The sequence below is a fragment of the Saccoglossus kowalevskii genome, chromosome 5, assembly GCF_978046115.1.
Source record: "Saccoglossus kowalevskii chromosome 5, keSacKowa6.1, whole genome shotgun sequence".
Classification (NCBI taxonomy): domain Eukaryota; kingdom Metazoa; phylum Hemichordata; class Enteropneusta; family Harrimaniidae; genus Saccoglossus; species Saccoglossus kowalevskii.
This window is the reverse complement of record NC_140645.1, coordinates 7,820,896-7,846,537: the sequence shown is the minus strand read 5'-3', so window position 1 is coordinate 7,846,537 and position 25,642 is coordinate 7,820,896. Positions and strand designations below refer to the sequence as shown.

Here is a 25,642-nt window from a genome sequence, read left to right as displayed (position 1 = left end):
TGGAACAGTCGGACACACATACACACATACAAACACACAAACTGCAAAGACTCCCATTATGTGCTTCGCACATGGGAGTCAAAAATGTATAAATTTCATTTTCAATCATGTCTGCCATCTTAGAAATATTGCCTAATTTTTCCATATTTGAAATTTGCATTTTCAAACAAGCAGCCTCTCGGCTGAGATAGCTCTGCTGTTTGCAATGCACATTTCAATTATAGAACAGAAGATATTAGAAAATGAACAATATGCATAGTATCAATGCAATGGGACTTGCTGTTTTCACCAAAAATTCAAAAATATCATTTTTCACCATAAATGATTGTGGTTTTTAACAAGAAAATATCACTTTTTACCAAAAATGACAAAAATATTCACCAAAATTACTGTAGATAATTAAAGATATCATTACAAAATAAACAAATATGAGAGAGGTCCACATGTAGTACCTATATATGTAATAATATCAAAGCAATTGGACTTGTCGTTTTTAACAAGAAGTCGAAAATATCACTTTTTACCAAAAATGACAAAAATATTCACCAAAATTAGAGAATTGAAGATATCATTACAAAATGAACAAATTTGAGAGTGGTCCACATGTAGTACCTATATATGTAATATCAAAGCAATTGGACTTGTGGTTTTTAACAAGAAGTCGAAAATATCACTTTTTACCAAAAATGACAAAAATATTCACCAAAATTAGATAATTGAAGATATCATCATGAAATGAACAAATCTGAGAGAGGTCTACCCAAGGTACATATACACCAAGTATCAAAGCATTTAGGCTTGTAGTTTTCAAGAAGAAGTCGAAAAAGTAAAACATTGACACGGACGACGACGGACTCATATGATAAGCTCCGCTCCACAAAGTCGACAGCGAAGCTAAAAAGGTAGGATGTACCAAGTAGAAATCCTGTGAAATACAGCAACATCACGACAATAACATATGATGATATGCTGGCAGATATACAATAATATACATACACATAATATTTACGAAGCAAGACAAAATATGAATTGATATCTTGGTATCCAGAAATACTAATCACAAAACATCTTAAATGGGAAACAGGCATAAAATCTATTAAAAATGCATCAACAAATGAAATCACACACCCCACAGTCTATTGTACAACATTGCTCAGGTGTTCTAAATATTAATATTTCACAGCAGTACAGCCAATCAGAAGCAACCTTACAAATTATAACTCTAATATAATTACAGCTCACCCTTTGTTGCATAGTTTCTATGTCTGGTCCCAGACCACCCATCTTGATATCGGATTTGAGATTACGGTAATCTTTCAAGGTATATTGTTTATACTGGGGCGGTGATTTCTGTTTTTGTAGTCTAGCCAAGTATCCATCTTCTTGACTTGTTCTGCTTGACCTTCCAACTGTAAGAAAAATTTGAGTCACAAATTCAAGTTTTGTTATTTTTCACAAATTAAAATCATGCACAATTTTTTCCATATTTTGTCAAAATTGTTGATCAACACTCGTAGCAAATTGGAAGTTATGTCCATTTGGTACAAAATTAACTAAGAAATTATAGAAAAATACAAAGAAATGTGCAAAATGTTTTCCTTCAGAACAAAATTCCTTGACTTGCACCAAGGACTCATGGGACACCAATGTCTACACTGTAATGTTTTCAATGTAATTCCCTGTGCAAAACATTTCAACTTGACAATGAACATAGAGTATATTATGTCTCATAGGGTGTGCATACATTTGCATAAATCTGAATGGTAACGAGATATTACTGGCATCATAGCAAGGCTGTATAGAGTTTAGTCTACCTGAAACTCAGCTTTTTTTTAGCAACTTCAGTGATCTAGCAACAGGACTAGATATTAGAAGTAGTCAAGGCACAGTAATTAACAATTTTTCCAACATTAGTAGCCCAATTGGACTACCGGTACTAACAATTTTCAAACAGTTAAAAATTTCTCTCTACTTGATACTACATCAAAATAACAAAGTATGGGTTGTCCTACACAAAGTGAGTTGGTTATTTCTACATATTCACAATTGTGTGCATGGCATTAAGCACCAAACAACTGAAGAACAACTCAACATATTCTCCGGCTACCAACTTTTGCAATTGGTGCCCAAGTAAAAAATTTTAATTTCAAGCCGTGAAACAAATGTAGGAGAATGTATTACCTTTATCAATCCCCGGCAGCACACCATGTGATGGATTATTAAGTCCATCTAAGGGATGTGTGTAAGACAACCGCGGTGTCTCCTCATAAAACTGCTGTTGACTTAATCCATCATAACCCCCTTGTCCACCACCACCGTCTTGATATCGTGGTGCCGGGTATGCATCCTGAGAATCTTGTGAGTAGGTCCTCATGTGACTATTAGCCGTATAAGTTGCTCCACTACCGTTTCGGTTATGCACACCGAATTTCGGTTGTCCAAAGTTTTGTGGAGGTGGTTCGCGCATATTTGGATTAATGTAAGGATTGTCATAGATTGGATATTCCGGCCGTGGTGTGACTGAAACGTCAATGTCAAGATTCTCCTCAGCTTGATCCATTCTTTTTATATTCACATTAATATCAAGATTTACTTTCTGGGCACTGGTCCGTGGAGAAGGATTTATAGGAGCAATCTTTTTCCTTGATTGCAGAGACGTCTCAGACTGCGTTCTGATCGGCACAGCACCTCTCTGTTCCGATACTAATTGTTTTGTCCATGGTTGTTTAGCACTCTTTTTGGAACTACCTTGCTTACCACTAGAGCTTTTAGTTTTTTGCAGATTTTTTGATCTTTGAGCCCACATGTCTTCCGGGTTGACGTCCACTGAACTTTCCCGGGAAATGCTAGGTAGAGGTTGGTGGGGGTTCAATGGCGGCGTCTCCCTCTGTTTCATCTGATACATTTCTTTGTAAGATTTCTGTTGTGGTTTACGTTTAACATTCTTGTTCATATCAATAAAGTTCGGTGCTGGAGGTGGGGTAGTCTGATACTTTTGCGGACGTCTTTTACGTCCCTGTGTTCTTCCATTCTCTTCAGACCGATTGCTCATCACACCTTGATTATTTGGCAGCTCCTCGGAGTACTGATCATACCCTGTGTCAGGAGGTTTTTGGAGATGTCTATGGGGATCTTCAATTGGGTTTTGGTAGTATCCATATTCTTGTGCAGGTATCTGCTGTAATTGTTGTGGTGGTTGACCCTGGCCATAGTAAGGTCTGCTCCTTCCTTGCTCAAATTCTTCTTGTCTTTGCAATTGATTGTACCTGTGAAAAGTAAAGAAAACCTGTATTGTTAAAGAATACTGTAAAACATGTCTTTTTCACGAACATGTCTTTTTAGCGAATTTAGCGAAAGAACTGATTCGCTAATTTAAGATGTCGCTAATGACTTTATTATAAATGCAAAATGGCCAAGGCTTGGGGATATGTATACAGTAATCCGGAACATAAAAATCTGGGGCGCTTCCTAATTACACCTAATTACACTTGACAGTTTTTCATTGTTTTTATGGAGGTGATAACTGCGCATTTGTTTTGGCATGCGACGGACAAGTATTGTGAAAACAGGAAATCAAAAACGACAAGAGAGATTCGCTAAATCAACATTACGTCAATTAACAAATCAATTTACCACAATTTGCTAAAATTGCATGTCGCTTTTTCAACATGTTTTACAGTATGTATATTTGATTAAATTTAACCCTTTTCAAATATTGTCATCTTTCTCAAAATAATTTTTTTTGTGTCCAAAATAATAATCAAAATCTGAAGGCAAGGGAATGTTGTGTCAATTTTGTCTAAAATTATTCAAAAAACTTATGGAAAATACATAAAAATGTTGCAACAAAATTATGGCACTAAAAGGTTGAGGTAGATAGAAAGGGGTAAAACGTTAAACATTACGAAGCATGCTACTTTAATAACCTATATATTATCTGAAACCTATATATAGACAGATAGGGTAGCATATATACTATACTAAAATTTGTGAGTAAGGGATTACCAGATGGGCAATTTCGCTATTTTTGTTCTATTCCAGTAATATTTGAAAACAAAAAACAGTAAGTGAGTGTACGCTTACCGTGGATCATCATAACTGTCCCTTCTTTGGTGCATTCCCTGTGACTGAGGAAGAAAACTGTCATCTTGATGATATGGTTGCTGTGGATACTGCTGATGCTGAGGAGGCATCCTTCTCATGGGCTGCTGTGATGCTGACTCGTAGCCGTGATACAGAGGTGAAGTCTGGGCATTTTGGTAATATGGGTCTTGTTGATTAGACTGAGAATATGGCTGTTGGAATTGTGAACCTGGTGGTGGGTGCTGATAGACCTGTTGGTGCTGTGGCTGAAATGATTGGTTTGGATATGCCGCCAGAGGCTGGGGTTGAGGTTGCTCATTATACTGCTGGTATTGCGGATGTTCAAAATATTGTGGTGGCTGTTGATGCAGGGGTTGGTGTGGATTCTGCTGTTGTGGTGACATTTGATGCACCTGCTGAGGATTCTGTTGTGGTGGCGACTGCTGCATCTGTTGCTGTGGCATCTGCTGCATAACCTGTTGCTGCGACATTTGCTGCTGCATAACATGTTGCTGCAGCATCTGCTGCTGCATAACCTGTTGCTGCGGCATTTGCTGCTGCATAACCTGTTGCTGTGGCATATGCTGTATCTGATGCTGCGGTGTCTGCTGCGAAAGCTGATGTGGTGGCATCTGCTGCACTTGCTGCTGGGGAGACGACTGAAGTGGTCCTGGAGGTGACTGCTGTGATTGGTTCATTTGCTCTGGAGGTGGCTGATAATGCTGCTGTGTCTGTGTCTGCATGCCAGTTTCATTCTGGCGTTGCGATGGGAAGACCTGTCTACCTTGTTGCTGTAAATGTGGTTGTGATAGGGGTTTGGGGTTGTATACTTCTTCTTGTGTTTGATTGTGATCTTGTTGCTGAAAAGCAGGATATTTATCTTGTGGAGGTGTAGGTGCTTGCTGTCTTACTGCATTTTGCGTTTGTGTGCCAGATGAACCTTTTCGAGCAACTCCAGCACCTTCTGGAGTAACATTTCTCGCACCACTCACCTTCCTTCGTGAAGGCTCACCCGAATTGGGATGACTGGGTGGCCTGGGAGGTCTAGATTTCAGAACAAACTGCCTCTTTCGCTCACTCAAACTTAACGAGGTAGCACTTCCGAGATGTGATATGTGCAGCGATTGTCCTCTGTTGTCAATTGGACTGCCTTTCTCATCAACAAAATGTTCTTCTTCTTCATCACTTTCCTCTGAGATGTACTCAACCTGAACATCCGCAGCAGGATCGTTCAATGATGGATCATCTGTTTTATGATGCTCACCATATTTCAGGAGTTTTTGTTGATTCTGTTCGCGTATATAACTCTGTCTTTTATCCAAGTCGTCTGCACTTCGTGGCTGAGTTGATGACCCATGCCGCGGCTGTGCACGAGCAGATGCTCGTTTCCCAGGGGCTAAAAAAAAATCGTCCTCCGGATCACTGTCTTGGTCATCGCGATGCACCTTCTGTGGAGTTGGCTGCACAACAAATCTTTCTTCTTCCTCTTCATCTTTCTGATATCTAGCACCAGTATCTAAAGAATCAACAAGCATACCTGTATCAATGTCAGGATCATTTGCATTGTCCCCGTCTAATGAATCCACATAATCTTTGGCCATATTCTCCTTCTCCTCATCTTCAATCCGTCGAATATCCAACAAAGATTTCTCTACACGTTCTTTGAGCTGCCGTTGATATTGTTCCTCGGCATCTAAAGTATCTGATTCATTGCCATCGTCATGACTACTTGTTATCGGGTTTCTGTACTCCTCATCTTCACCATCATCATCATCATCATCATCACCAAGCTGCTGTGGAGGAACATAACTTTGATCAATGTCTTGTGGATAACCATATGAAGGAAACGTTTCCTGATTTGGAATTTCACCTCTGCGACTTCCTGCAGATGGATATCGCTCGTTATTCCCCCTACTTCTCAACTGTCTCTGATTGCCACTACTGAGTCTGCCTCCGGAATTATTCCTGCTACTATGCCTACTCCCAGAATGACTCCTTGGATTTTTATCTCTGCTACCATTTGATCCTGGACGGCCAGCACTTCCATGCCGACTTCCTGGCGATCCATAGTGTCCAGTACTTTTTGCAGAAGGAATCCGAGGAGGGTGTTGACTATGGCTACTACTGATACGAGAATTTCCCGACCTTACACGTCTGTTTGCGGACGATGGTTGACTACGCATGCTACCACCTCCTAACTGTATTTGTTGCTGTCGATAAGGGTCATCATCTTCAGGTGCATTCTGAAAATCATAATTCTCAAGAGGATTTCTTGTTTCCATTGAAGGTGGACCCATTTCCAATTTTTGTGAATCAATATTGTTCGTTATACGGTAATTATCATCCAATGAATCACGTGGTATTCCAGGATATTCAAATCCGTCATAGCGATCCAAACTTACATCCAAACTGTCTTGCAGCATTAGTTCTGGTTGCTCATTACGTTTCAAAGAACGGTTACTATTATCGAAACTTGTATGCAAATGTTGTTGATTTAGCCTATTATTATCGTTCTTATTGAAGTCATGCCCAACGTCGTCGAGGGGAGGATCGTCAAGAAGCAAATGAAGATTGTGAGTAATAATTCTGCCGGGTGTTGTTGGTTCTTTAGTTGTACTCTCTGATGTCATACTAGGCTATCCATAGTCGAAGGTAGTTCACCTAAAAATACACAAAATAGAGATAATGTTAATATCTAGACAAAATGCAGATATTATATAGAATGAATGAGACCAGACTATTTTCTTTGGCGGTACATGTAAATACAACATACATTTATTTTGCTGTGATATCATTAATGGGATATTTGTGAAAATATTTTCAAGCAAAGACATATTTATCTAGACAATATTATTTACTAGCTTAAAAGTAGTTCATATCATATTTTATGTTTCTCAATTGTTTTGTCTATTTGTTTCTTTTATGATTGTGTTTTACCATGATGGTTTTGACATGGTTTATTGTTTTCTCTTCTATTCTATTCTATTCTATTCTATTCTATTCTAATCTAAGGCTGGAATTTCACAGAGGCATCAAAGGCATTATTGCATTGTTGCCCATCAAGTTTCTTTGGTGTCCTTTGATATTCTTCAAAATATTCCTATGATGACAAATCATTTTTTTTAACATTTTTGGCCTTGAGAATGGCTGCCCTCTCGACATTCAAGCTCTGCTACATATATTCCCAAACACAGTGCTTATGTAAAAGCAAAGACGGCCGTCTTATAACAAATCACAGAAGTACAATTTATGACTAAATAATACACATGTTAATATCTTGCACCTGCCTGCCGAGGTCATTGTGGGTCGCGGGATACATGTACCGTAATATACTAATGGTATTTACTGCCATAAATTATTGTCATGGTAACATGGTGCATATTTACAAACATGCATTTTGATTGCAGGTTTTTTTTCCCCACATGTACATATAATAATCCAATTTTTAATTTTCTTACTATGTTTACATGTATTCCAATAAACTGTTCTCTGACTTGTGAACATTAAGTCATCAATGCATGTAATAGACAGGTAAACTTCAACACTCAGACAATTTGACAATTGCTGGAAGATGACATTAAATTTCAGCAGAATAGTAATAGCTATGTTGAGAAATCTATTTAAGAAACAATTTAGATTAATAAAGTTAGTCAAATATAATAACTGGGGAAGACAACAGGATTCTCCCCTAGAGTATTACAGAATGGGATGCTAACAACACTGTTGGATAAACGCTTAATTATCATAACAATAAATGAAATATAGACAATTAAAATATTATATTATGCAAATTGGCCATGACACTATTATTTTTTCCTATGGAATATGGTGGATAACTTTAAAATATCTGAAAAGAACAGTATCAAAATTATCTGTTAAATTTAAATGTACAAATCAGAAATTTACAGCGTTTGCAAGTTATGTGTTGGCACTTGAGGCTCAGTGGCTATTTTTGTTGATCAATCTAAAATCCCACCATGCAATTCAGTTTTGAATTGGTAATTCTCAGTTCGTATTGCATGAAAGGCGCAGACCAAATGTCTGATTTCTTTTTTAAAGCTCAATATTGATCTTTGAAGAAGCCAGGGAATATTGCATTGACACATCCTTACTTCATTAAAATTAACAATTATCAAATATGAATATCACATAATTAAGCGTGGAAATACTTTCACATTTATTGAATCTTAGGCGTTGTTTTGACGTCACTACAGCGTAATGACCTTTGTATGTCCTGTCATGTGTGATTTCACGCATAACCCAGGATGTCACAGTAAACAGAAAATCATATATTTTGCTTCAGGACAGACTTAATGCAAGTAGTTTTGTACATGTAGGATTATGTTTCATTTCACAGTGGCAATTATTTAGTAAAACGGGATCTAAAAGTACATTATGTACAGAAATATGAGTGTTCAGCAGTAATTCTTCACATCGAATTATAATTTACAACATGTATTAGTAAGGTCATTTAATTCAAATTGCTGCTCAGAAAGTTGAAGGTTTGATTTGAGCGACTTAAACAAAAGTTGCAAAAAATTCAATCACAGACAAATGCTTGTTAATGATTGGATATTTGCTAAATACTTCAGACCCTTGGAGAATACAACAATTGTTGCATTTTGTATGACACACACATGTAATACTTCATAGGTCAAAGGTTACTTACAAAGTATATCTGCTAATACAACATTTAAAGACCACCCAGAGGTTCCAGCTCTTGGTAATGTTAAGCCACTTACAATAAAAATATCAACCGAAAATGTCAACAGCGAGTGGTTATTTAAATGCTAAACACTATTAATCAGACACAACTTTTAAAATAACGTCATACATACATGCACCATCAAGCAATTTAATTTAGTAAAATAAAACGTATTAATCCACAAAGTCCTGGCCTTGTTCAAAGCAATGTAAAAATTTAAACCACTTTGAACAAGAGATTTGGCACAATAAAGTCACCAAAGACACTGTTTACACTCCTTATAAGAATAAATCACCGCTACTGGGTAACAGAATAACACTGCAGCTATTCAATCGTAGAAAATGTAACAATAGGTGCAAGACAATAGAGCATACTGCAGATATCCACGCTGCATGATTTGCATGGATATTTCATCAACAAAGTTAACTAGAGTGCACAATGAGTTATATATATTATATATAAGTGACAACCTTCTGTTTTCACACACATTTAATCCCATTCTCTTGGCTAAAGAGGATTTTTTTAAATTTAAAAAATCACAAGCTGCATTTTTATTTTGGAATGTAATCCATGTACTGAGCCAAAATAATCCATAGTTTCAAATTTAATAACACAAAATGTGCAGATTAATGGGGTGCATATTCAAACAGCAGTGTTTGCACAATTATAGATTTTTACAAATATTCAATACCCAGTTATTTGCTACTATCTGTTTTGTCAGTCTTGTCAGTGTGACAAATGAATGTTTCTGTGTACAATTCGATTTTATGATGTCACTTTTCTTTTATTTTGGGAGCGAACAAATGGTTAAATTACCCTATAAATTGGTATAATTCACGAAAGCGACTCAAAAATGGACTAGTAAAATGTTTGCTGCTAAATGTACACAAGTCTGACAAAACTTTGTGGCTAGCTGAAAAAAAGAGTTACATGTAAAAAAAACAAGCTATGCCAGTACAATGTGAGCTCAGGTTCCTTCTGTCCAAAGACTGAAAATGAACATATACTGAAGTGAATCAGTGAACCTTATTAAACGTGTGGTAACAAACAGAAACTAGAAACTTACAACTACAGATTTCAATTAAAAAATGTGTGATCAATTAACACACAAGTAGTTAGGTTTCCAGGTGTGTAGTCAAGGTGTTGTATATATTGTATAATTTGCAAATACAGCCATGACCATGCACTACACAAAGTATACAGATACACATAAAAAGAGTTGGCCATTAGAAATTATGGGGCAGGAGATCTGTCCAGAAAAAACATTTTGAGTAAACAAATTCTACAGGCGAAATCAATAATAATATTTATGTTTATTAAAAAATATCACACACATTTAACAGTGTAAAGGGGAAAAAAACATAACTTTCACAGTAGTTCTACCACTGCCCGGATAGTTTCTAATATAGATATTTGTCAACTAATTGTAGGTTGTGTGGGCGCTGTATATAATAGCACAAAGTTGCAGTCTTCCATGATGCTCAGTTCCAACAAATTTGAGTTCAAATCAGAGGTTCTTATAATAAATGACATAAAATATCACAACAGCTCTAGCCTTTTTTGCCTTGATTTCCAATAGTGGTTTTGACACCAGCGTACAAACACTATTGTTATCATCCGTGTTTTTGGTTACAGTTGTGTACTAGTAACTACTGACCACAATAGCTGCTGATGAAGAGGTCACTTCAATTTTTTCTGCACTGACCTGAAGACCCGTGACTATCACCTCGGTTACATTTCACATGGGTCTTGAGTTCAGATGGGAAGCAACGTTGTTCACGACAACAATATCGTTGAAAAAACATTGCCTGTTTTATTGACAGCAACAACACATCAAAATATTAACAGTGTTAAACACATTCCAGTTATAGACAGTGTTGCTAGAAGGCATGATCTATTTATTAAAAGTCTATTTTGTGGATCAAAAGAGTGAGATAAAACTAAATACCTTGGTATCTCAAAAAACATTACGAATCTGTTATTAACAATACTAATAGAATAATTAAAATCTTAAAGATTAAACTTATTCTTAAGAAATTCAACTTTTTGAACTTTGCATGAGTTCAAGCCTTCATTGTCTCTGGTTGTCAGGAATTGTCAACATCTCAAATATACATGTTCAATCTCACACTTTGTATGATTGACTTTTAAACTCCACCATTAACCCTTTGAGACAATAATTTTTTACTTTTTTGCCTGTTTTTTATGTATTTTTTATATTTTGTTTTTAATTTCTGACCAAATGGACATAATGTTCTAAGTTTTGATCAAAATTTTGGAAAAATTATGAAGGTTTAAAATTTGTGATGGTGACAAAAGTTTGCTTTGGTACCCTAAGGATTATAATGTTAATCACACTAGAAAGCCACTCCCCTGACAACAACTCAACTACAATATAATCTGGAGTATCAATCGCTAGACAACTTTACACTAATGGTTAAGACATGACAACTAATTAAAAACAAGTTATCAAAGCTTAACAGCACAATTGTTGGCAGGTACGAGGGGCTGGTAGAGAAGTTGAACTTAGAGAGACATCGTAAAATCAAAGAAAGCTTAGAAAGAACTCCCATGTGCTGAGAGTATTGGAGACGCATTAAATATAATTCAAAATTACTTAGCTGAAAACTAATTATGCAAATCAGAAAATTAATATGAACAGATTTGAGTGTAAAACTAATGAGGTCTGTGCAATGTAACAGAAAATCTATGTTTCCAAGTTTAATTGAAATGTGATTAGAACCAAAAAATTATGAATTATTATGCTTATTAGGGAATTAATATGAACAGATTTTTACCCCAAACTAATTAGGTTTGTACATTGTCCTAGAGCATCTTTGTACTAAGTTTCATTGAAATGGAATAATTAGTACTTTAGATATCAGAGTGAAAGCTTAAAATTGGTTAATTATGCAAATTAGGTAATTAATATGTACAGATTTTAACCCACAATTATCCAGGTCTGTCTATTGTCCTACAGCATCCATGTACATTCATTGGTATGTGATCCATGTACATTCATTGGTATGTGATGTTTAGTACCTGAGATATCAGAGTGAAAGTTGGTTAATTATGCAAATTAGGTGATTAATATGCACAAATATTTACCAGAAACTAATTGGGTCTGCATAATTCTAGATTCAATGAAATGTGATGATTAGTACTTTAGATATCAGTAGAAAAGCTGAAAATTAATTATGCAAATTAGGTAATTAATATGCACAATTATTTACCGTAAAACTAATCAGGTCTCTGCATAGTCCTAAAGGATCTATGTACCAAGTTTCATTGAAATGCGATGATTAGTACTTGAGATAGCAGTGGAAAAGCTGAAAATTAATTAATTATGCAAATTAGGTGATTAATATGCACAAATATTTATCGGAAACAATCAATCTCTGCATAGTCCGTGAGTATGTAAGTACCAAGTTTCATTGAAATGTAATGCTCACTACATATATCAAATGCTGAAAATTAATTAATTATGCAAATTAGGTAATTAATATGTACTGATATTACCATAAAAACTATCAGGTCTGTGCAGTGTCATATGACATCTATGTACCAAGTTTCACTGAAATGTGATGATTAGTACTTATATCAAATGCTGAAAATTAACTAATTATGCAAATTAGGTAATTAATATGTACTGATATTACCATAAAAACTATCAGGTCTGTGCAGTGTCATATGATATCTATGTACCAAGTTTCATTGAAATGTGATGATTAGTACTTGAGATATCAGTGGAATACCCGAAAATTGACTAATCATTATGCAAATTAGGTAATTAGTATCCACGGATTATTACCAAAAACTAATCAAAACCTAGCATTAGTTCAGAACATCTATGTACAAAGTTTCATCAAAATCCAATGAGTGGTTGTTTAGATATCAGTGGAACAATCATGGAACAGCTAAAAATCAGCTAATTATCATGCAAATTAGGTAATTAATATGCACAGATTTTTACCAAAAACTAATCAAATCTGCGCATATGTTCAGAGTATCTATGTACCAAGTTTCATCAAAATCCAATAACTGGAACAGTCATAGAACAGCTAAAAATTAGCTAATTATCATGCATATTAGGTAATTAATGAGCATGGATTTTTACCAAAACCTAATCAAATCTGCGCATTGGCCCAGAGCATCTATGCACCAAGTTTCATCAAAAACCGATGTATGGTTCTTGAGATAGCAGTGGAACAGTCGGACGGACACACATACACACACACCTACACACAGACACACTAACTGCAAAGACTCCCATTATGTGCTTCGCACATGGGAGTCAAAAACTATTTGTCAAATTAGTAACGACTACTTAACAAACATTTTAGAAATGTTCAAAAAATCTTAATTTATGAATTCAAATCCTGATGGCTGATACAAATAATGCTACAATTAAAATTGAGAAATATATTACTCAGAATGGGAACGAAAGTATTTTATGTCTTTATGCAGGGTGTAGGGCTGGTAAAATTTGAGTTACCAGCCCTCATGTCTGGTACACAGTAATCTATTTTATTTCTTAATTAATATGTTAGTGTTATAACTCATCAGTAAACAATATTTTCCTATTTTAATTCACTTTATTGCACAAAATTCACAAAAAGACAACACTAATACAGTAAATACTAGTATTATACATCTGTCACCGTAACGCCATAAGTTACAGCGCGCCGTAACTTTGCAGTAGTTAACATCCTACCATATAAGGAAATGTAAATTCCAAATGGAGAATGATTACACGCATAAGCGTGCTCTAATAATAAAAACAAACATGGCTGCCACTAGGGTTTGACTGGACTCCACACAAAGAAGTTTGCTGATTCCGTTCTAAACTTTTTGGTTTGTGGCATTCCCATGATGTATCATTGGAAGGAAAAGATGTATAATAATAACGTTATTATGAGGATACCTCAAAGTATGTACTCAGACAGTACGCCATCGCATTGATCTCTGCTGCACGTCGGTTGATACTCCAGCTGTCTTTGTGCATACTTTGAGGTATTCTCGTAATAACCTCATATTATAACTGTAAATTCTCTATTACCGTAGTTGCGCATGCATGTATGTATTTCCATGGTTAAAATAAGTAATCTTTCATTAATTCATTATACAACAAATGAAATTTTTGGTTTATGTGTGCCTCTATTAGAGATTTATAAAAGAGCAAATACAGTACATCTACATGTACAATATATTTGTAGCAATTAAAAAATCAAAATGTGATTTAAATTTCGTGGAATGTACATGTATATAGCATCTAAGAAGCACTAACAGTTTACTTATGTACATGTAGTCTATGTTCTGTATCAGATAATAAGAAATGATAGAGTAGAATTGAAATTAATGGACACGGATAACAGACAATTCTAGTTTTTTATCACTGTCCACACACACATACCAGACAGAGAAAACATAAACTTTGTCTTATGTCATGTATGCGATGCAGTAGGTGAGAGGGCAGGTATCAATACCATCAGATCATTTAAACATGATCTATTCTGTCACTTACAAACTTAACTTTTTTACTGCCAGATTATCTCTCCCCCATTTGTCTGCACTTTTTTCTTATATTCTTCAATATATGAACCCTAATTTTAGAACCAACAGACAAAATTTGAGTCAATTTTCACTAAAAAAATTTGGCTATTAAAGAAAAGTGTAGACTCTAAACAGGATTATTTTGTGAATTTGTGATGAAAAGAGATCATAAAGAAGATAGTTCCACAGGGAAAACATCCAGAAAAACAGTCTCTTTCACCCCATTCCTACACACAACTTTTATACTGCAAAACGCTTTGAAGCGATAATTTTTTACAAGAGAGTGAAAAATCACAGCATTTTGTAGCAGCGAAAATTTCTCTGGTGTGCTACAAGAAGAAATTGATGTCAGTAACTTTCACCAAATTGTGTCTTCACAAATGCCATAAAATCCTCAAAATATAAACAACTTTTTATGTACATAATTACGAAGTGCCTGAAACTCAAAAAGAATATGGTGTTTCATATGACAAGCAATCAATGCAATGATGTCAGAGAATATAGAATACAGTGTGAATGAACTGACACAATACCACAACAGTACAGAGAAACAACACAAGATACAACCAGCACTCAACCATACTTAATTCTTCTAACACAACAGAAAGGAATTCTATTGGTGCAAAGTCCTCAGTAGCTTATCACCAAACACAAACAATGTTTCAGCTTTGAGATACATTGTAAACCTAACAACGTGACCTGAATTGGACTCAGCTGATAATTTTATTAGCTGAACAAATTATCAGTCACACAGACACTAAATAATGGCCAATCAATAACAAGCAGCCACTGTTTCAATCAACGCTGCCATAAAGAAAACTACTGCATATACATACAAGGCTAGTTTTTATGTTGTTTATGACTACGGAGAATAAAAGCATTAAAAACAGTATAATGAACATTGAACCATAAAGTTTTTGTGTGTAATTTGATATTGCGCCACTATACACTGCAAACACCAGTGATTGTGCTAAGGTTCTACAAGTTGTGTATATTCTCTGGTTGTATTCTTGCATACATAGTATGTACTGTTTATTATTGTGCATATGATGTGATTTTTATACGTAATATATGCAAGTTTTTGTATAACCGTGATCACCGATGGAGAGATGTACAAGTATACTACAGTCTGAGCGTAACGCAACTTTGCCTTTTTTAAAAATATTTTAAAGTGACTATCATTGTCATCAACAAATTCAACTTATTCTTTGTAGTACTTTGTGGCTTAAAACTACCTGGATGTTAAGTTACGCTTGGGGCATACAATACACATTTCTGAATTATTGAGTTAATCGATCAATGGGCAGGGATTTATATTCATCATAAAATGCACCCTTGGAAACACACTATATGAACCTTTTTATTTAAATGTAGCCAATAACATTGCAAGAATTCAAATACATGTAGATGGTAGCCAATCACATTGCAAGAATTCATATACATATAGATGTAGCCAATCACATTGCAAGAATTCAAATACATGTAGATGCAGCCAATCACATTGCAAGAATTTAAATACATGTAGATGTACATGTAGCCAGTCACATTGCAAGGATTGAAATACATGTAGATGTAGCCAATCACATTGCAATAATTCAAATACGTGTAGATGTAGCGAATAACACTGCAAGAATTCATATACATGTGGATGGTAGCCAATAACACTGCAAGAATTCATATACATGTAGATGGTAGCCAATAACACTGTAAGAATTCATATACAAGTAGATGGTAGCCAATCACATGTAACCAATCACATTGCAGGAATTCAAATACATGTAGATGTAGCCAATCACATGTAACCAATCACATTGCAGGAATTCAAATACATGTAGATGGTAGCCATTAGCCAATCACATGTAGCCAATCACATTGCAGGAATTCAAATACATGTACCCGGTAGATGTAGCCATTAGCCAATCACATGTAACCAACCACATTGCAGGAATTCAAATACATGTAGATGGTAGCCAATCACATGTAGTCAATCACATTGCAGGAATTCAAATACATGTACCCGGTAGATGTAGCCATTAGCCAATCACATGTAACCAACCACATTGCAGGAATTCAAATACATGTAGATGGTAGCCAATCACATGTAGTCAATCACATTGCAGGAATTCAAATACATGTACCCTGTAGATGTAGCCATTAGCCAATCACATGTAACCAACCACATTGCAGGAATTCAAATACATGTAGATGGTAGCCAATCACATGTAACCAACCACATTGCAGGAATTCAAATACATGTAGATGGTAGCCAATCACATGTAATCAACCACATTGCAGGAATTCAAATACATGTAGATGGTAGCCAATCACATGTAGCCAATCACATTGCAGGAATTCAAATACATGTAGATGGTAGCCAATCACATGTAGCCAACCACATTGCAGGAATTCAAATACATGTAGATGGTAGCCAATCACATGTAGCCAATCACATTGCAGGAATTCAAATACATGTAGATGGTAGCCAATCACATATAGCCAACCACATTGCAGGAATTCAAATACATGTAGATGGTAGCCAATCACATATAGCCAACCACATTGCAGGAATTCGAATACATGTAAACACGGTTACTAGTAACCGTGATGTAAATTTCTACCCTTACTACATGGTGTATGGTATTACTCTATTAGCAGCATATGAACTTACATGTACATGTATGTAAATGACAAATGGTAAAAGTCAGTCACATCTGAATGACCAAGCAGACAATTACAATTTTTGGTTTATATACCATTCTATTAGAGATGTGCTTCTAATAGAACAAATACTGTACATAACATACATATTACAACATAAATCACAATTAAAGCTTGTCAACCTGTCCCAGACAGGAGATTTTAATTGCAACAGGTGGTTGCATAAATTATTAGTCCCTATTGACGGGTGAATAAATATTTCACATATTGGTATTTGTTATTGTGGGGAAAATAACATAGTCACATTGGGAGGAAACACTGAAGTAGTTTTGAAAATTTTAAGATGATGAACCCAAAATAATTCAAAAATCTCAATAGAAAAAAAATTGGAATGGGCACTTTTACCAACCTTACATGTCCATTTTTTGTATCATATAGACATGCAATTTTTACTTCATTCAAATTGGTTATTATACCAATCTAATAATAATTTTATTTTATCATCATGAATATGGCGCTATGGTGCTAATGTGTTAAAATGACAATTAATATTTATAGATGACTTACTGTAAATCAGCATATCACTTGTAAAGATTTGGTTGATATTGGTATGTGTGTTATCAAGGGTTGTACATATTATCCACAAATTGAAGATGAGTGAATGTATATAGCCCATGCTGTGAGTATAAACAAGGTACTGTAAACCATTTACTGTAAATACTTTATTTCTGCTAGGAATTTATTTTCGCTATTTCGCTGAAGGGATGATTCAGTGAAAATAAAATCTAGCGAATATATCTTTTTTCCTATATTTCACATTCAACTTATCAAAAATCAGTGAAAATAAATTCCATATAAACCACCTAAAATGAGTTTTCAGCGAAAATGAATTCCAGCTAAAATAAAGTATTTTACAATAATTTTTATTTGAAATATTCTTCGATTTCAGGATTCTATGGCATTCTTTAATAAAAAAATTTCATGAAAATTGACAACACTCGTGTCGTAGGACCACAGTGAAATTTTCACCACTAGAGAATTTCATGATTTAGTTGAGAAAATTTGTTTCACGAAATTAAAACAGTTTGCAGTACTACATACATGTAACTGATCGAGATTTAGTCAGCCATGAAGTCATAATTCATTTAGTAAACAAATTTAACTGTCAGTTATCACTATTCAATATCATTTCCAAACTTGAAGATGACAAGTTAGGCTGTATTGCCCTGGGATATTCACACATTGTGTGTGTACAGCTGACTGTTTGTACATTGTACATACCACAGTATCTTCCTACCCAGGGATTTATATGTCATACTATGTTGTGTTAGATAAGGCTATGATATGTGACATATATAATGCTTGTGAAAAAAGTGTATATCTTCACAAAATTTTAATACCCAAGGTGAATGTCTATAAAACTTTAAACTGTTATTCCCATTACAATGTATACCTAGTTACCATAAGTGGTTTATTCTGTGGCATATTAATTACTATAATAATTCAGGATATGCAGTTACATTAGGGAGCCCAGGAGTGGAAAACTTTGAAAGTAGGACTGCATTGGGTCATGTACACGTTACACTCCATGATGCAATGCGACTGCTGTGTTGTAGAATGTGGTTTGCAATTGGTGTGCAATATAACACAACATATTGCGTCGTCGAGCAATGTTTGGTTGTATCATGTTGTGTTGAGTTGCTTTGGGTGATGTGCACTGATAGCAAATCCTGTGAACGTTATGCAATGTATGTGACAGGACATTCAATATAAATCTGATCATGGTCATGTGATATGCAATATAGTCATGTGATATGCAATATACAGTGTTTTGTATGTATGGTCATATCATTACATATACATTAAATTATCCCTATCTGTCATTTAGTTTTAATTAATTGTGTTATTTTTGATAAGTGAAACTTCCTGAATTAATTTCATGTAAAATTACAACACAAATTTTGATCTATTGAATATGCCCATAATAGTGAAATTAAATCAAAGTAAAAATTAATGCGTTTACAGTGGCCATGTCGACACTCAAGTAAAAGCACTCTACTACATCATGTACAAAAAAAGTAGTACCGGTATGTTTGAGAACATGGAATTCCTTGTCACTACTGCATACCTGTGTAGTGGTACAAACATGCAGACTGATGAAAATATCAATTAAGCTTACCGGTATTTCATTCATTCTAAAAATCAATTAATTTATCATCAGAACTACCAAATTAAACTACTTACCTGAACACTACAGAGACTAATATTTAAAACTGTTTCATTTACAGGGCTGTTAACCTGGTATTTCTAGGTCAATAAATGTGGACTAGATAAGTTGTTAACTTAAGACTGATCAGTTTACATAAAGTCCTGTTTTGACCAGATTTTACCAGCTCATAATATAGATAATTTGAGTGATATATCCAATGTAAGAAATGTTACCAGTCAAAAAAGTCAGCAATTGAACTGCTTTCTGAAAACATACATACTGTACATGTTTCATAAGAGTTTGTACAAGTAGTTGCATTTGTCATGAATGCAATTTTAGGCAAATTCTGTCTACAGGGAAAACTAAATAAATAAATTATGAGATCTTTAGGACTTAGTTCAGTCTGTTTAACAACAAAATAAAATCAGTAGAAAAAGTATGTAAGTACCATTTCAGTTTTAATGAAGTGGTTGAGATCATTTAAACCTACAAAGTATACTTATACATTGTATGTACATACCGGTACACATGAATGAACTGACAAACTTGACTGATCAGTGTTTATTTGTGAATGCCATGGCAACGTGTATGGGAAAAATAAACAATTATATTACTATTGGTGTGCCTGGACATGTCATTGCTTGTTTGAAAGTTGAAATAAAAAAGCAAAGGTATGGATATGAACAGTTGTTCCCATCTAAGAATTTGGGCACCGAGAAGGTTTTTGATTTTTCTGCAAGTAAGTCAAATTAAATAGAAGTGCTCGGTAATAAAGTTATCATCAAGCAAGTTTGTAATTTCAGCATAGCAACTTATGGTGAAATCACCAAGCAAGTTGTGAGGTGACTGAGCAAGTTAGTGATGTGACTGGAAAAGTCAGTGATGTGACTGAGAAAGTTGTGATGTGACTGAGCGAGTCAGTGATGTGACTCAGGAAGTTGGTGATGTGACTGAGCGGGTCAGTGATGTGACTGAGAAAGTTAGTGATGTGACTGAGAAAGCTAGTGATGTGACTGAGAAAGCTAGTGATGTGACTGAGAAAGTTAGTGATGTCACTGAGTAAGTTACTGATGTGACTGAGCAAGCTAGTGATGTGACTGAGAAAGCTAGTGATGTGACTGAGAAAGCTAGTGATGTGACTGAGAAAGTTAGTGATGTGACTGAGAAAGTTAGTGATGTGACTGAGAAAGCTAGTGATGTGACTGAGAAAGTTAGTGATGTGACTGAGAAAGCTAGTGATGTGACTGAGAAAGCTAGTGATGTGACTGAGAAAGTTAGTGATGTGACTGAGAAAGCTAGTGATGTGACTGAGAAAGCTAGTGATGTGACTGAGAAAGCTAGTGATGTGACTGAGAAAGATAGTGATGTGAATGAGCGAGACAGTGGTATGTGACTGAGAAAGCTAGTGATGTGACTGAGAAAGTTAGTGATGTGACTGAGCAGCTTTGTGATGTCACTGAGGGAGTTAGAGATGTGACTGAGCAGTTTGGTGACATCACTCAGCAGCTTGGTTATGTCACCAAACAACTTTGTGACATCACAGAGCAAGTTGGTGATGACAAGAAGCTTGATGCTGTCAATGAGCATGTGGCATAATAATAATTGTTAAAAGGACGCGAGACAAAGCTACATACAGCATCTCATGTCTCAGTTTAAACTTTCAGTTGAAAACCCACAAACTTCTCTAAGTCAATTGAACCATCAACTTTTAATAATCATAAATTTGTTCTTATTTTATTGGACTTTATACTCCACACTACTCCTACTGTATATTCTACCATTGAAAAGACAAATTCCCAAAGTACTACATGTAATTGTACATTGTGCTAGCTGTTAAATGAATCACAGGGGTTCAAAAAAAGGTGACAACAAAATTTACAGTCAGTTACAGGAAATATTCAGTACATGATAGAAACTAAATATTGTTGAAATCCATGAAAGGGACGGGAAATGAACCTACAAACACTGTAAAAGTGACCTTTTAAACAGTGAAGGGGTATCCCTTTTGTTGATTGTCTAAAGGAAACATAAACTATTTTTTCCCTGTATTAATACGTCATTTCCATGTTTTTCTTGTTAAATAACCATATACACATAAGTATATTACCCCTACTCTTTGTGTCAAGGTAATGTCAAGATTGTGGAAAAGCAAGAATCTATTGTGAGATAAATATTTTTGAAATCCATAATTGGTAGCCATTGAAAATGTTAACAGTGCAAAGAGATTGAAGATTGTTTTATTTGATGTAATTATGACAGAAAGATTTACATATACAATTAAGTATACTGTAAAATGACTGATTTTCACTGGGTTAAAATTTTGCTGATTTACCATTTTAGGCATATTCAGTGGGTTTTAAATTCACGGTTTTATCATTTAGATAATGTGTTCTATGCTAAATTTTACATATTCACTGGGTTTTAATTTAGCGCATTTTCCAGTCAGCGAAATAAGCTAAATTAAAACCCAGTGAATAATTAACCCCTTTACTGTAGGTTATACTGTTTCATACTAACAATGAGTTCTTTCATTGATTTTTTCAGAGATTCATTGAGTTATAAGATTACAAAATAAATCCAAAAAATAATTACATTTCTGAGATGCACTGTTATAAGCCTATATTCAAAACTAGTGGAGATTGTGCACACTATCGTACACAGATTCCATATATGGAACTGTATCAAACAACCATTACAGAAAATGGTCTTGGTTTCAAGGTAATCTTAATAAGAAGGTGGTCATGGTCAGTTGCAAAAATTAGCATCAACTGAAACACTAGCTTTTCTGTGCAAGAGTGTAGGTTTCAGTCACAACATTTCACCAATTATAAGATTGCAGTGTACTTGTTGATTACATTATTAAACTAAAAATATATTTTGTATTGACACAGACGACATTGGGTTTATAAAGGTATGAGCCGTGAACCCCAAGGTATTTTATAGTCTTGTTGTCCCCTCAGTGGTTGCCAGTAAAGTGAAATCAATATTGAGACAATTATAATTTTACCTTACTTTTAGTACACTTTAGGAGTCAATGTCACTGATGTGAAAATTATCAAATGAAGACGCTCGATGATTATTAATGTCCAAGAATATTGATATTGTAAAAAAAAAAAAAAAAAAAAAAAAAACCGGTTTATCCCCAAAACGGATGGTGTTATACCTTAAACAGTTGATATTCGGTAAAGAATGTCACATTTTACGTGAAAATACAATACATGCAATCATATAAAGGTGTGTAAAATTCGGAAAAAAGTACAATCGTTAACCGTTTAACTCGCAGTGGGTTATTATACATACAGTGACTAGGGCATCAAAATTAGTTAATCTTAGTGGTTGAGGTGAAGAATTATAAGCGTTACGACAACGGATTATCCGGTTCTACATCGACCATTCACGAAACGCAACAGCTGAGCTCAGAAAAAAATCAAAACAAAACGATATTCACCGTACTTATTTATTGAGTAACAGCATTAAAGTTGGTAATCAAGATGTCAATTTCACACTAAAATGAATCACACTGAAAGACAGGAAGGCGAATACGTAAACATAAAGAATCAATGTATTAGGGGCTTAAATAATTTAGTGTCGTGCAGTGAATTCATACAATGTTAAAACCAGTGAAACCCACGACGACAATATACTTACCAAATACTAGTACGGCGAGTTGAATTTAAACAGCTCTCATTTTCTCTGAAGTGAATCGATCGGGTCGATATCACCTGGACATAATCTTAACAGTCAAGGTTATCGGAAAAAGTCCATTTTTTGAGTAATTTGTCGTAGGTCTGGTTAAAAATCTGTTAACAATTCTGAGCTCGATATTTCTCCCGTTCAGAACGCCAATATCAAAATGGCGACATGCAGTCGGAATTCTACCCATGATGCTTTGCTGGTTTGTTTCTATTTGCATATTGTCATGGAGATGGAATGGGCGTTGTGAAAATGTAAACAAGTTTGCCGAAGGTTGAGCTCGGCTATTGCAACTGTTTTTTCATCATTCACTTTGACTTTTCTCAGACGTCAATAAATGTCCTTGACAGATGACAGACAGAACGTCACGGCTGAATTCTCATTCTCCGTGACATCATGACACCGTGAGTCAGCATCACAGCGCAGTTGGCAGAGTTGCAGCACTGTAACCGTGGTCACAGCGGGGAACACGCACAGTTTGGTTTCCTTCCAATTTCGGACTTCCCGCTCGCAAACAGATTTATATTTGGTCCGAGATGCTGAAGGTGCATTTTTTAGTTTCACAATATTTTACCAGAAACCATTGCGCTAACCACCGAGAAATCTAGTTAATAAGTCGTTATGTATAACTATGTCTTAAGTCGTTGTAAAGGGGACAAAAACAAAACAAAATGAAACTCGTTTTCTACAACCACAACTCCAGAGTTACTACAAAAATTACATTTTCTATGTTCTAATGACAGCTTCAGATGTCTACCCGTTTCAATGTTGAGTTTATACCCATAGCAACGAAAACTTGCAAGTATGTGTTTTAATCTATGATTACTTGTTAATACATTTAAATACATTTCAGGTACAAGTTTTTATTTTCCTATAAGTTGCAAGTCTGGACGATTGTGTGACGTCACTGTTCCATTCCTGCTGGCAACAATCTTTAATTCGTTGGGAAAATAAATCTAGAAATTTGTCAGTATCCCCAACTTGCTGCTCCATCCAAACGATACCAAAACCATACTTAAATAAAAGATTGTTGATGCGAGAAGCCCAGGTAGTTCTACTAGTTTCATCCAAACGTGAGCATTGCATTCGTCCTCATTCGCCCAGAACTGCTATGTTATTAACACTGCTATTGACCCCTAATACAAATCTACAAAATTTTACCTGAACACGTTCAATAATTTCACTATATTCGTAGATTTCACTCCCATAACAACAGGTGGGTACAATCATCGCATCAAAAAGTTTGAAAGCAGCAGATAAAGAAATACCACCCAACTTTCTAATTACTGTTTGAACCCGAAAGCATGCATTGCCACCCCGCACAGCTAGATTTAGTTTAGCTGGAGTCCATACCAGTCTAGAATAAAAGTTTTACCATAAATAGTTGTAATGTTTTACTGTATCTAAACTTTTACCAGCATAAAACCACTTTTCATAATTCCCGAGGAACCCGCCCATTACAAATACTATTATATTTGTCTTATCAAGGTTCACCTGCATATCCCAGTGTTGACAGCGGGGTCGGGCATGTGTGTGTCTGGGAGAATGGAAAAGTTGCCTGGATCAATGCAGAACTAGTTATTCGATGAAGCAGAACGTTATAATGAAAGAAAAAATAAAAACGTTGAATGATGGACTATCGCCGCGGCCATAGTCGGAAAGACAAAAAAGTTGACTGAAAAGTCGGAATATGGGAAAAAAAGCAAGAAGCCGAAAAAAGTTGATTGAGCAGGCAACTGAAATTACGTAAAACTGTCAGGAAACACAGAGAAATTGTTCGGAAAGTCGAAACTTGTCATGGAAAAGAAGACCAGTTTAGTAACATGAGCCATCTCACAAACAAACAACCTCAGTGATTTCGACACAGCCATCACTGAGCGAACGAGAAGCAAAATATGATAAAAACGATCTGGCATACAGCTTCTGCTAGCAAAACCGAGTGATTTTGCTGATTTCGATGACGAGGACGTTACGATGTTGACGAACATCACCTATAATCTCTAGGATTCTCATGACAATTCAATAAAAACATGTTAACATAACCTATTTCTGTTTTTTTTCCCTTACATGAGATGAGGGCGCAATTATCACATTTCAGCTGAAATTGCTGTACGAATATACACTTTATTTAGATTAATTTATGAAAAAAATAATCTGTTTTAGCCAACCATTCGAATTATCGGTTTTCATTCCTGCTTTTTTATTTTGACTCGTGTTTTGCCGACAAAATGACTCTCGGCCAATAGAAATCCGTTTAACTGACGGACCAGTGTCTCTGATTTCATAGCTGTCTATCACGTTAAAGCGCGGTGGTCATCGTGCAGCGCGTGTTCGAATTTCATGTAAATAAACACGCGTTGTATACGTCGCTACGAGTCCCACACCGGACGCGGCGCGACGACCACCGCCCTTTAAAAGGAAAATAGCACAACAGATCACAACTGCGCAGCTTTGAAACGACCCATCATTGACACAGAGGGCGCTGTAAATATAAAATACAGAGTCTGATAAAAAAAAGCAATACCAGTACTTAATTGTTACAAGGGCGCTATAAAATACTTTGCTATAAAATGCTTTAGTCAAATTTGATATTCCATTTTTGGTTTTACAAATGACATGTTTCTGTTGAAATGAACAAAATTGTCAATGGAAAATGAATTTTAATAAGTATATATATTAAAAAATCGAACAAAACAGAGTTACTCTGATATATATGTATGGTAGGTGAAGGGCATTTTCCG

General features: G+C 35.3%; 1 protein-coding gene across 2 annotated transcripts in view; it reads right to left on the bottom strand.

The window, feature by feature from the left end:
- Positions 1–23,067, bottom strand: part of LOC100370149 (uncharacterized) — a 32,830-nt gene extending 9,763 nt beyond the window's left edge. For both annotated transcript variants that reach the window (XM_085499108.1, XM_085499109.1), the window contains exons 1-4: positions 22,857–23,067; positions 4,084–6,744; positions 2,182–3,266; positions 1,243–1,409 (exon numbers count right to left, since the gene is read on the bottom strand). In XM_085499108.1, coding sequence (XP_085355234.1) covers positions 1,243–1,409; positions 2,182–3,266; positions 4,084–6,713 — 3,882 coding nt within the window. In that variant the 5' untranslated portion in view covers positions 6,714–6,744; positions 22,857–23,067. The remainder of the gene's footprint in view (positions 1–1,242; positions 1,410–2,181; positions 3,267–4,083; positions 6,745–22,856) is intronic.
- Positions 23,068–25,642: the final 2,575 nt, after the last annotated feature.